This window comes from Papaver somniferum, chromosome 1 (genome assembly GCF_003573695.1).
Source record: "Papaver somniferum cultivar HN1 chromosome 1, ASM357369v1, whole genome shotgun sequence".
Classification (NCBI taxonomy): domain Eukaryota; kingdom Viridiplantae; phylum Streptophyta; class Magnoliopsida; order Ranunculales; family Papaveraceae; genus Papaver; species Papaver somniferum.
Genome location: NC_039358.1, coordinates 112677258 through 112690599, shown reverse-complemented (window position 1 = coordinate 112690599; position 13342 = coordinate 112677258). Strand labels below are relative to the sequence as shown.

At 36.3% G+C, this 13342-nt stretch overlaps 2 protein-coding genes across 2 annotated transcripts; both read left to right on the top strand.

Annotated features, from left to right (window-relative positions):
- Positions 1 to 2342: 2342 nt before the first annotated feature.
- Positions 2343 to 6029, top strand: LOC113296914 (peptidyl-prolyl cis-trans isomerase FKBP12-like). Its single transcript, XM_026545278.1, has 5 exons — positions 2343 to 2569; positions 3885 to 3918; positions 4016 to 4077; positions 5537 to 5589; positions 5704 to 6029. Exons 1-5 carry the CDS (start codon positions 2482 to 2484, stop codon positions 5803 to 5805), a joined length of 339 nt encoding a protein of 112 aa, XP_026401063.1. The 5' UTR covers positions 2343 to 2481; the 3' UTR covers positions 5806 to 6029.
- Positions 6030 to 10601: 4572 nt separating this feature from the next.
- LOC113296904 (mitochondrial uncoupling protein 5-like) lies at positions 10602 to 11999 on the top strand. The gene has a single exon (XM_026545267.1). The coding sequence runs from the start codon at positions 10756 to 10758 to the stop codon at positions 11737 to 11739; it is 984 nt and encodes a 327-aa protein (XP_026401052.1). The 5' UTR covers positions 10602 to 10755; the 3' UTR covers positions 11740 to 11999.
- Positions 12000 to 13342: the final 1343 nt, after the last annotated feature.

Below are 13342 nucleotides of genomic sequence, written 5' to 3'. Positions count from 1 at the left end.
CATCTTTCTTGAGTTTCTCATTCACTACAAGTGGTGTAGATGTGGGGTTACAACCAAGCATACGAAATTTCTTCAACACCTTTTGGGCATACTTGCTTTGAGAAATGAACACTCCATCTTCACTTTGATGAACTTCTATACTAAGGAAGTACTTGAGCAAACCCATGTCACTCATCTCAAATTTCATCATCATTTCTCCTCCTTAATCAGAACTCAAAGTGCGCAAATGCTAGACATTTTCACTTCAGTTTGATATAATTAAATCAAACTCATGTTCCAAATAGAAGATTTTGTAGATCTAATTCGATCATTGCAGTAGCGAAATGGAAAAAAAATAAGTGGCAACATAGGTTTCCAAAGAAGAAGATCCATCAAATTCGAAATTTCAAAAAACGTCAACTCGTTTTTTAGTGAAGGGGTACTTACCAGGAGTGAAAATACTGCAAATATTACGTAAATCAGGTAAATTTGTGAGTTCAAATCTTCCATTAACAAAAATAAATAAATAGAGCTCTTCAAATCATGCAGGCCAACTAACCGTTACCAGTTATCTCTTCACTTCTTACATCGATAAGTTAGCACCCAAAAAGATTTTTTCGTCTGTATTTTAAACTAAATAGAGAAGATGGAGCCATGGATCGTGAGCTGCGGAGATAACGAGAGATTATACACTAGAAGAAAAAGATAGGTACTATTGAGCGACAAAATTATGAGTACATCCTTTCCACTTTACATCTTTGGATGGCATGTAATGGGTGGGCATGCACGTGGGCACCATCTACGGATGTCAAGCTTCAACATTTTAATGCATCGTGGACCCACTATGTGAGGTTATGGACTATGAAGTATGAACTCCTAAGATGAGGGCATATCCAAGATTTTAGATTTTTTTTTGTTTTTCTTACGTAAGTCTAGGTCCAATCGTATTATATTATCACGTCTTTACTTAAACCTAGGTCCAACCGTATTATATTATCATGTTTTTACTTAAGTGTGTCTTTTAGTCGGCCTCCGGGATGACGTCATCAAGAAAGTTGGAAACTACAAATGAAGGATAATGATTGGATAAGATGAGTTTGAGGAGCTGGTGCTGTTCGTTGGAAAGCTACAAATATATTGGTGTTGTTGTTGGTCATAATGGTTGAATAATTTGTTATGCAACTATGGAATTGGTTGCATAACCTGTTATGCATCTACAAAAATTGTTGCACAACTTGTTATGCAGTCCAGATAATGGTTGTGTTACACGTTATGCATAAAATTATTTGTTAGTATTGAAAGCAGCAGTAAAAAAAGACTGCATAACTTTTCATGCACCTACAATAATATCTGCATAACATGTTATGCAGTCGCGAAAATAGAGCCATAACCTGTTATGCATCCGAAAATACGGTTGCATAATGCATTATGCATCGAAAAAATTGTTGAACAATTTTTTATGCATCGAGAAAATAGATGCATAATGCATTATGCGTCTATTTTTTATGCATCGAGAAAATACAATGGCTACATAACTTGTTATAGATGCATAACTTTGTTATGCAGATGTATAATTTGTTACGCAGTGGAGAAAATGGTTGCATAATTCGTTATGCGTCTGCATAATGCGTTATGCATCCTTTTTGGTAGTTGCATAATGGTTATGCACTCCCTCCATTCTTTTTTAATAGGGTGGTTTTGTTTTTAGAGAAAATTAAGGAAATTAAGAGAACTAATCATTGAAAGTGGTCCTCATCACACTTGTCAATAAAAGAAGTGAAGTAAAATGGTTCCCATGATACTTGTCAGCAAAAGAAGTAAATGAAATGGTCCACATGACACTTGTCATCAAAAGAAGTTAAGAGAAAAGTGGTCCCAGAAAACTAAAGTAACATTTGACTTTCCCAATTAGGAAACCAACCTATTTTTTTGAAACATCTATTTATAGAAACCAGCCTACATATTAAAAAAGAACGGAGGGAGTATCAAGTTTTCGAAAAAATTTCCTAAAATGATGACCACCTCCAATTTTTTTCGTGAGTAACAAAAATTTGATATTGTTGTTTGTACTCGTTGTGTAGCTCTCTTGAAAAGATTTCCAACGATATAAAATTTGTAAAATTCCAAGACGCAATTCTTTAGATATGTTATATCCAAGTTGCGTTGTCAATTATACCCCTGATACATAACCTGTTATGCAGACGTTTTTCAAAATTTCATATAATTATTGGTGTCACGGTACCTAAAATTAATTGTGGGCCTGAATAAAAATATTAATTGCTTGGGCCTGCGCTTAAATTTCTCATATATCAAGCCCAAGGTATCCGTGGATCTTAAAAGTTTTATGCGGTGAAACGAATGCTCCACGTACACCAGATTATAGCTTCACAGTCACGCACGAATCGAGATAATATAAAGAAGGCAGTCGCCAGTAGCCGCGATACTCGACTAAAAAGAAATTACAGTGAAGAAAGCGATCAAAGCAAACAAGTCGGAAAGAAGATGGGAATCGAGAAGGAACTATTGAGAGCAGGCAATGGTCCAAAACCCGTCGCTGGTCAGACTGTCACTGTACACTGCACTGGATTTGGTAGCATTACTAAACCCTAATTCTATCTCTTTGTTTTGTTTGTTTCTGGTTCAGATAGATTTTGATTAATTCGTACTCGGACTGTGTAGTTGTTATGGTTATTGTTTATTTGTTTGGATCCAGTTGAAATTTGTGGGATATGATCTTATTTTAGGGTTTTAAACTGTTTATGTGTCAATCGCTAGAAATCTAAAACTCAGGATTGAGAAAGGAATATGGATTTGAGGATGAAGGTGGTGTTTGTGTGTTTATGTTTTGGGTAATTAATGAATTGGGCAACATTGAAAACTAGATTGCTGAATTGAGCTCTACCCTTTGCAGCGATGCTTCGAGTATGCTGTCAAAGGTTTTTTCTGCATGCCACATTTTTAAGTTACCATGATGTCCCATCTCATATTTCCTATACCTTACATTGAGCTGATTGATGTGATCTGGGGAGAGTTTGATTTAGACATGTATGTCATGAATGGTGTATAAACCGTGGCAATCCACGATGTGCATGAGTCATTGTAAAACAGTGGTAAAGTTACTGGATGATGATACCAGTGACCTGAGTTTGAAACTCGCCAGCACCAAATATTTAAAAGAAACAAAAAAAAATCCACGATGTGCATGCATTCAACTAGTTTAGTCAATGGAGTTAATTGTTGTTGAGTTATTATCCTTTTAGGTTTGTGTTGTCTTTATGTGTGAGGCTGATTCAGGTTTTAGGGGTACTTTAACTGTTAAACCTCTTAGAGCTATCTAGTGCCAAAGGATTTATGGTCTTTATTAAGGTGGGAAAATAAATTCCACTAAAGCATCGATAGGAAAAAGCTTGGAGAAGAAGGGTTTAGTTTCTTGTAATAATCAGAAGACTCGGATGTCAAAGAGTTAGTGCATATCTGATCTTTTATTATCAAAGTCTTTCTGGTAGTAATATCCGAGGATTTAATTTCCGGTTTAGGGTCCTTGGCATCTTAATCTAAAGCATTTTTACTCCTTTTAGCTTTCTTTTTCTTTTCTGTTAGATAGCGTTTAGGCTTCTCCTTGATCGATGAATATAAAAGCATTATTGGAGCATAAAAATTATTTGCAGTAATGGGTTGTTGGGTGTTGGCTTCAGTCTCCTGCATGATGATTTTGGTCTGACAAATTGATAAGTGATTAATTAAGGGATGTGGAATTGTGGATTGAGAGTCTCTAAGAAAATCATGACATGTATGTGTATTGTGTTTTTTGGGTTTGTTAAAGCTTAACCTGTGAGGACATTTTTGGTTTCCCACCCATCTTTACTGTATGAAATGCGAGTCTTATTTTTTTTTATCTATTGCAGGTAAGAACCGCGATATGAGTGCAAAATTTTGGAGGTTAGAATTGCTACCTTTCCTGGTTTTAACTAAAGATTCATTAAGTTCTATGATATCTTTGATTTCCTAATATGACTTGGTTACTTCTTTTTATTAGCACAAAAGATCCTGGGCAAACTCCTTTCACATTTAAGATTGGCCATGGTTTGGTTATAAAAGGTAACTTTACTCTATATGTCACTTTTTTATTTTTATTTGTTTTGACATGCTAGAAAAGTGGCACATATTACTTACTGCATTCGACATACTTCATTCATTGTGCTCTGTCTGTTTCTTAATGATATCTGGTGTAGCATAGCTTTTCACATCTTGATTCTCTTTTCAGCAAACTTATATTTTTCTCAATATACTTGAATGGGTGTGAAGTGTTATTTTTTTTCAAGTTCATATGCTTGCAAATTTGCATATGCACAGTGAATCTGTTAAGATGTTTAGTTTCTCAACAAAAACAAAGTATGTCATGTTTACTTATGATGTCCACGAATTAATAAGCATTTGATTTTTTTTTACTGATAAACCTGCTGCATTTACTGTCAATGGCTATGATGATAAAAAAATGTTTGAAGGCATAAAAGATTAAGTAGGTCATTTGTTTGTGACAATGGTAGTCAAATGCAGATGAATTGGATTCTTGCGCGCATGTGTTTTGTCCCAAACCCTATTAACTGAATAATTTGCACTTTGCATGCAAAATTATTGAATAGTAGTGTTTGTCCTGGGTTATATGGCCAAGTTGGAGAATGTTAGTTGCCGGCCACAATCCATGGCCCAAATCCTACATTGTAAGTTTGTGGAACAAAAATATGAGGCGGTGGAGAGTTGAACTGGCTATATCTCTACAGTTCAATCCTGTTGGGTCATGGTCCTTGGACCAAATCTAACATTCTCCCACTATGGACAAACATCCAAACCTTTTCAAATTGGATGATTAAACTCATTAAATGGTTGTGACAAAACATGCATATCCACATTCTTTACTAACAGTCCAGTTCGCTGATGTTCCAGCATAATGTCATAATTAGGCAATTTACTAGTGAGTAGAGTGGTTGTATGAAATGGGATTGTTGAGTAATGTTAACTTTATGTGGGTGAAATCTTTATGGTAGCAGTTGTGTGTTATGGTTATAGGTAAACAGATGTTGTCATCGTATAAAAGCTGAATTGAAGTCAATATAGAAAAGAAGGAACCCTTTAGACTAATACCTAAAACAACAGTTGATGAGCTTTATGTCTTCTTCTCGACGTAACATACTGAATACTGTGATGAAACTATGGATATTCGATGGTCAGGCCCAAAGAAAATCCAAAAGCCCAACTAGGCTATCCATTACAAACTGAACACTGGAACCCAGAAAATGAACCACAATTATGTTGAAGATGGATTTTGTAAAACTGATGACACTTGATTACCTAAAAGGGAATCTCTCTATCGAGGCTTAAAAATTCGTGTGCATCGTTGATGTTATGGGATACTTAATTTTTGCGTTGAACTCTATTATTTTGATGTGTTTGGCATGCCGAAATGCTGTGTTCTTGTAGATATGTATTATGGTGTGTAAAAACAAATACTGTATGCTTGGATGCATCCATTAAAGTTGGCTCTTGTCTTCCAATGTAGGGTGGGATGAAGGTGTTATGGGTATGCAAGTAGGAGAAGTTGCTCGTCTCCAGGTAACAATTTCTGGTTTCATGCTTTTGTGAGGGAAATTTTCTCTTTGTAATTGTTTAACCAATGCCTTCTTAAATTTCCCCTGACGAGTGAATGCATGGATTTGCTTATTTCAGTGCACTCCTGATTATGCTTATGGTGCAAGTGGATTTCCAGCATGGGGAATCGAAGCCAACTCACCCCTGATTTTTGAGATTGAAGTTTTAAGCGTAAAGTAAAAGATGGGGTTGAATGTTGGTAAACGGTAACTATCCACAAAAATATTTTCGTACAATCTTAATTACAACAGTATCTTGGTAGTTTGTGGTTAAATGGTGTTTGGCTTCAGTTTTATGCTTGAAATTATGTTTCTGCCTTGGGATTTGTTGGGTGAAGCAGGATTCTGAGCTCTACAATTACACTATATAATTATCTTATTTAGTACTTGTGTTTTTCTCAGTCAGGTATGTGGTTTTTGAAACAAGGACCTTCCATTTCTTGTAGTTTGGTGGGGATGGCTGAACTTAATGTGCCCATATACACATATTTTGGCGGAACTTGATGTGCAACGTACACATTATTTTTTACGGTGATAGAACTTTATGCCTAATTTTGCACAACGTAACATTCTCTTTAAAGTGCTGCAATTAAGCTGGCCGAACCACCAAGTAGGCAAGACAATTCAAAAGAGGTAACGCTACCTAAGTTGGATGTGGATGCGGGAGCTGCATAGGACTGTAAACTAGTACTGACAACTCATTCCATTCCAAACTCAAGTGCTTCAATTCCCAACAAAAAATTTGCATCCACAAAATCTGGTGCTTAAACTACCTCAGTAATACGAAAAGCATAATTTGGTTAAAGTACACATTGTAATTTCTTGGATTTTTTTTTTAGAGGCACGCCAATATTTGAAAAATTAGTAGGAAAGACTTGGTAGCCAAAGAGTTCAAGGCTTTTTGATCAGCTGCCAAGAGGATAATTTCTAGCCAAGTTATAGGAATCATGTCCATACTTGACTAGGTTGTGTAAGGGAATGTTAACTTACAAACTTTAGAATCAACCTATTCTTTTGAATTTTGGCTAATGAAAATTTCATTTTGTTTAGATACTGGCATATTGAATAAGTCGTTTCCGTTGACTAATGACATTTCAAGGTTGACTATTTGGATGACCAAAATTAAGTCGAACTAGAATGTAGATGATTGAACTGTATAAACTATTAAGGTTACTAGAGGGGGAAAAGGGAGATCATGTGATTTTTAGCCTTCAATTTAAAGGTTGCCAACTTGGTTTTTAGCCTTCAATTTAAAGCTCGCCAACTTGGACTATTTTAAATCCCATACGACTTTGTATATGGTCAAGTTGAACTAAAGACCGAGTCAATAAAAACCCACCTTTCTCAATCCGACATGTTACTATTACCGCAGTAGCTGTGAACCTGCACCATATGCCAACTTTAGTGAGTAATTGCCAAGTTGTCAAGTGACTCAAGTTGATGAAATAAGACTACGGCTGGCAGTTTCGTCGTGTAGGAACCAAATTAGTTCCCATTATTTTAGTTAGAAACTTAGCAGTTATCCCAACCAATAGTTAACCTCTTTCTTATAAGTCGCAGCCAACCCCTGCTTTAAAAACCAAAATCCTTCCGATCTTACCCCTACAAATTGCTACAATACGATTAGTGACTTGGGGTCCCGACTCCCGACTTTGTTAACGTTAGCAATTTTAGCCCTAAAGTTAGATATTCAAGCATTTGTTAACCCACGTTAATAGTGCATGTATGAGTGTGATTTGTATTTTGTTTTTCCGAAAGAGAAGTATATATTAAAAAGAAAAAATAGAGCCAAGGATCAAACCAAGGTCTACAAATTACATACACATTAGAGTTTTCCAATTACTCCAAATAAGACTAGGATCAACATACTTGAAAGTATCACTATCGCATGACCATGAAACTATCAATTGTTTAACCAAATCAATACTTTCTTGCACACCCTTGTGACGACCTCCAAAGACTCTCCCATTCCTTTCCTTCCACAAAACCCAACAAATCGCATAGTGCAATATTTCCCAGACATGTCTTCCTTTACCACGCAATACATTAATTGTCCAAGTTTCAAATAATTAAAGCAACGTACTTGGTATAGGCCAAGCAATTCTAAAGGCTGTAATGAAATACTTCCAAATATCAAGCAATTTGTATTGATTCTATGATCTTAGTATGTATTTTGAGTGATTCTAAACTAATCGAGCAATACCCTGAATAAAATTTTAAGAGAGAATCCAATGATGTTTTGAGAAGGTGTTTTATCATTGAGTTATGTGATGTGTTAAAGTGGGATCCAATTCTCTCACACTAGAGTTTGCTCGACAAACAACATACAAACCCCTAACTTCTCGGTGTACATCTGGTTCAACAGAAGAAAACAGTGATAATATTACGTTGTCTGAGCCAGCGATGGAGCCAAAAATTAAGATTAAGGAGGGTTAGATTAAAATTTTATAAAAAAGTTGGACCTAGAGAACTAAATACTAAACACAAAGTGGACTAAATGCGGAATATAATATGAATTTTTGGGGGTTCTGATAAAACTATAAGGATTTTAGGGAGGACTAGAGCCACGATTAGTCAACCCTTCGTTCAGCCCCTGGTCTGAGCCTCTTATTACGAAGAATATTCTTTAGTTATGGGAAGGCTACATTCTTTGCTATCCTTTTGTTAGTTTCTTCTACTTGTATGTTTTGTTTGTGTTGTTTGGTTCTTCGGTAATATATCAATCTAATTGGCACAATGAAAAAAGAAAAAAAAAGGATTGAGGTTCTTCAAGTGTATCATGTGCAGAAAACTCCGAGATGCAACTTCTCCAATGATTGGTATATGTGTTTCCTAGATGGCAACACTAATAAGACATCCTCATTCACAGTAAAAAAAAATCGGGGGCAAAATATATTCATCTTCAATCGTGTTGTTTGTGAATTTTTTTTAATTAAATATGCATTTTATTTTTAATAATTTTAAGATTTATTATAGTCAAAAATAGTTATTTAATATGTTTGTGTTTGCGTCCAGAAATTACTCATGGTATAAACAATTTGAATTAATTTTAGTTAAGAAAAAGCTTACTACGATGGGTTGATTTCTTGAATGTGAATGCCTAGAACTAGACATTCACATCGAGAATGTCTACCAATAATTAATCCATGTTATCTTCACACTGATTTAAGAAATTGGGATTAGAGCAAGTCTTATGGTGGAAGAGTTTCATCTTCCATCTTCTACGCCACCTCAACATTTGGAATTGTGGATGAAAGCGCAAGTGTAGTGGTGGAACAACAAAAGTGCTAATCTTAATAGCGTTGAGCGCTAGTCAGAATAGCGCTCAAAAACGCTATTATGATTAGTGCGTTTTTTTCTCGGCCATTAGATTTTCAATGGCTCATTGTAAATCTACGGATAAAAAAAAACGCTATTCTGAATAGCGTTGAGTGCTATTTTGATTAGCGCTTTTCGTCTTCTAGTGTGCTAATCCGATTAGCGCTTTCCGTCTTCTAGTGCGCTATTCTGAATAACGTTTTACGCTAATCTGATTAGCACTATCATGGATTTCACGGACCACCCCACGAAATCATGGAACACTGCTTGGATTTTCTGTGGAATACCCCAAGTTGGAAACCACTAGACTAGACATTCCACAGTTTTTCCACATTTGGAATGGCTTGGATTCCACCATAAGATTTACTCTTAGAGCAAGGGCTATGGAATGAGTGTGTTTTGCACTCATTCACTGCCAAATCCAGTGAGAGACTGGGTGAAAGAGTGGTTTTTGCACTGTGAAATGAATAGAAAATAGGCTAAGAGGCCAATCATTAGCCGCTCAAGAAGAAGAAAATTACTCGGCATATCTTTAACCGTTTTGGGTACATTTAGAGTTTTTTATTAATAAAATTCATGTGGAACCCATTTTTTAGAGTTTTAAATAAACAAAAAAACTAAAAGAATGCTTGGGAAGGCAAATCTGTAGCCGCTCAAGGTCTTTTTTCCCAAACGGCTAAACTTCAACCGCTTAGTGAAGACTTTAGACTACTCACTTGTTTCAGTGAGTGCGTGAGTGATTTTTTTGAATGAGTGGATGTTCTCACTCCATAACAACACCTAATTTAATCAAATACAGTGAAACTCATTCATATTGAATGTGAACCCTCACTCCATAGCCCTTACTCTCACATAAATTGGATGTTTGTTTATTTTTCGTACACTTCCCATTGGAAAAGCTGTTTGCACCCATGTAACATGGATTATCAATGTGGCAGTTTTGACTGATACACGTTTAAACGTAGGTCAATAGCATCATCAGAAGTTGACCCAAACATCAGCAACTGGTCTTTAGTCAAATACTGTACACTAGAAGCCCCCAAAGACGCGTACAGTCTAGTCTAGGTTGGCTGGTTCTATGGAATCTATACACCCACTTTCCTCCGAGCGGCACTTCCCTAGTAAAACCTAAGGTCCTGTTTGGTATAGTTTTCAAAAACAGTTTTCTGTTTTTAAAAACAGAGAAAACAGAAAACAGGAGAAAACGCGTTTGGTAAGGACATTTTCAGAAAATGTTTTCTATCTGTTTTCTCTTTTTAAAAACAAAAAAATGAAAACAACAAATTATTGTTTTCTGTGTTTTCTCTTTTTTTCTTTTCTTTATTCTTTTCTTCTTTTTAGAACAAAGTAAGAGATGGGGAATGACTGCAAGTGAGTCATGGCTAATATCACTATCTCTTAGACGAATCTTTACATTTGATCTGATTTAGTTGGTTTTCCTTGTTTTCAAAAACAGTTTACCAAACAATTTTTAGAAAATGAAAACAAGGAAAAAAGGGTATGTTTTTAAAACAGTGGAAAACTATTTTTGAAAACTGTTTTTCAAAACTGTACCAAACAGGCCCTAAAATTCCACATTTCCGTTTCTTTCCTTTTCTTCTCTTCTTCTCCCACTATAAATTCGCTTCCGCTTCAACACTTCTGCAACACCACCAAAACCCTAACTTTACATGTCTCAGAGATCCAACGTTCCCCACTCTTCTTCCATAGCTTGTAATCTCCATTCTCATCTCTTGTTTTCCACCGAAATCGACGAACCCTAATTCGATTTCAGATTTTCGAATTTTCCCTTCAAATCGAAAGAAAATCAAGAATGGGTGCGAAAGGATTTGTTGAAGGAGGCATTGCTTCCATCATTGCTGGATGTTCAACTCACCCACTCGACCTAATCAAAGTCCGAATGCAGCTTCAAGGCGAATCTATCGTCCCAACAGCAACATCCCAAATCCAAGCTGCTCATCTCCGTCCAGCTTTTGCTCTGAATGCTTCATCCGCCGCCGCAACAACCGCCGTGCACGCTCCATTACCACCACCACCAGCACTCGTGGGACCCATCTCTGTAGGAATCAAAATCTTCCAGACTGAAGGAATTCCGGCACTATTCTCAGGTGTATCAGCCACGGTACTCCGCCAAACGCTCTATTCCACTACCAGAATGGGTTTGTACGACATTCTCAAACAGAAATGGACCGACCCGAATTCTGGCAACATGCCACTTTTGCGGAAAATTTCAGCCGGACTTATTGCTGGTGGAATTGGCGCGGCTGTGGGGAACCCTGCGGATGTCGCTATGGTTCGTATGCAAGCTGATGGCCGACTTCCTTTGGCTCAGCGCCGAAACTACAAAAGTGCAGTTGACGCGATAACTCAAATGACGAAACAAGAGGGAATTACTAGCTTATGGAGAGGGTCATCATTGACAGTGAATCGAGCAATGGTAGTAACAGCATCACAATTAGCATCGTATGATCAATTTAAAGAATTGATATTAGAAAAGGGTATAATGAAAGATGGACTTGGTACACATATTACAGCTAGTTTCAGTGCTGGTTTTGTTGCTGCAGTTGCATCAAATCCAATTGATGTCATTAAAACAAGGGTTATGAATATGAGAGTTGAACCTGGAGTTGCCCCTCCTTATACAGGAGCATTAGATTGTGCTGTGAAAACTATCAAGGCTGAAGGACCCATGGCTCTTTATAAGGGATTTATTCCTACTATCTCCAGACAAGGTCCATTTACTGTTGTTCTTTTTGTTACACTTGAACAAGTTCGTAAAATTCTCAAGGATTTTTGAGGATTGGTGATGATGATGATGATATTGATGCATTAGAAGAAGAATTTAGTTACTTACTGACGCATAATTACTAAAGAAGCAGATGATAATTTTATTTTTGGATAAATTTTGAAACTTTATTTTTTGGGTCTAGTTTTTAATTATTATGTGTAACACCAAATGGAGTTTTAATGTATTGAGAGAAGTAAAACAGAGGATTTCTGTTGAAAGATCCGGGGAGTTTGTGATCGGTCTTGTGGTTGACACAAACTGTGTTTTGTTTGCTTGTGTCTCTAGTTTGATTGTTGTGCGTATGGGTCCAGATTCTTATACCAAAAATCAGAATGTCGCGCTATTAAAAATGGGAGCATTCAATGAAGCATCTTTGAAAATGCGGAAGAGCAAACGAGTTGACAATCGGCTGGGGTTTTTGTGATCCGTGTGATTTTTGTAAGCGCTGAATTAAGATCACTTTTTAAACGCTAAACCATTCAGCACTTCAATCTCGCTGCTAGTTGGACTGCGAGCACATGCTAGGAAAGAGAATTAGTGTTAACTTTTAGGCCACATTTTTTTTGAATTGCAACACTTAACTGCCAATCTAGCAGCTCAATCTAGCCCATAGGACTTATCCTTAGTGGCAAATGGTGCAGTCTCATCCGTCAATGTATCTCCCCCACCAATCTAGTTGTCTCAGTGAATGGCTATCCTGGGAACTTCTTCAAACTTTCAAGGGGTCTAAGATAAGGAGATCCGCTATCTCCATCTTTTTCTCTTTTGCTTGGAAACTCTCTCGAGGAGTTTGAAACAAGTGTGAGAAATGGAAAATTTTTGAACTTTATAAAACACCATTTGAAACAAGTAAGTGGCACAATAATGCAGATCAACAACATAGGGGGATTTCATGTCTCAACTATATTCCTGAACTACGGTTTGATCTCTTTTAGTTTAGATAATCTTTTCATGTTTTAATCATTCTTCTCTAATTTTAAATCTAATGAAGATGCTATCTTCGGTTTCTTAAATTTTGGATATTGTGGAATTATCCATTTTTTTCTTTCTTTTAGAGCCAGTAGGTTCTCATACTCTTTAGTTCTTAAATACTATGTTAGTTTATAAATCTTAAAATTTTTCTAAATTTTTATTTCTTTTTCTTTTCTCTTCTCATAAATCTAATCATTTTTTTCTTCACGAGGTGGTAGCTCTCTTATGTGCAGATCTCCATCTTCGTCATTTATGGGTAATCCAGTGGTACGGAATTCGGAATGCTTGTTTCTAAACAGAAATCAGTGGTATGGAAAGCAGTGGTGCAAATCATCCTTGTTGTGATGATCTTTACTAGTAGAATAGTGATATCCAATGTCACAAGAAAAATTAATATATCCAAATATGAAGATTCTCTTGTTCATCAGGAAGAGCATCTCAAGTTTCCAAATTTCAAATTTCAAAATCATAAACTCCCTCCTATGGCAATGTCTTGTCCGTAACTTCAGCACCAATCAGTTATGTCAAACTTTCTGTTATTACTCCCACCAATCACTACCTTCTACAACAATTTCAATAAATATTCTTCCAATTACCCGCTCCAATTATATCAACAATCGGAATTACGCTTGTATCATAA

What these genes read in the sequence shown, in the direction of transcription:
- LOC113296914 (XM_026545278.1), top strand. Translation starts at nt 2,482, where the DNA reads ATGGGAATCGAGAAGGAACTATTGAGAGCAGGCAATGGTCCAAAACCC. An exon ending in TGTACACTGCACTGGATTTG is followed by an intron (nt 2,570 to 3,884) that starts GTAGCATTACTA and finishes TATCTATTGCAG; the next exon opens with GTAAGAACCGCGATATGAGT. An exon ending in GAGAAGTTGCTCGTCTCCAG is followed by an intron (nt 5,590 to 5,703) that starts GTAACAATTTCT and finishes TGCTTATTTCAG; the next exon opens with TGCACTCCTGATTATGCTTA.
- LOC113296904 (XM_026545267.1), top strand. Translation starts at nt 10,756, where the DNA reads ATGGGTGCGAAAGGATTTGTTGAAGGAGGCATTGCTTCCATCATTGCT.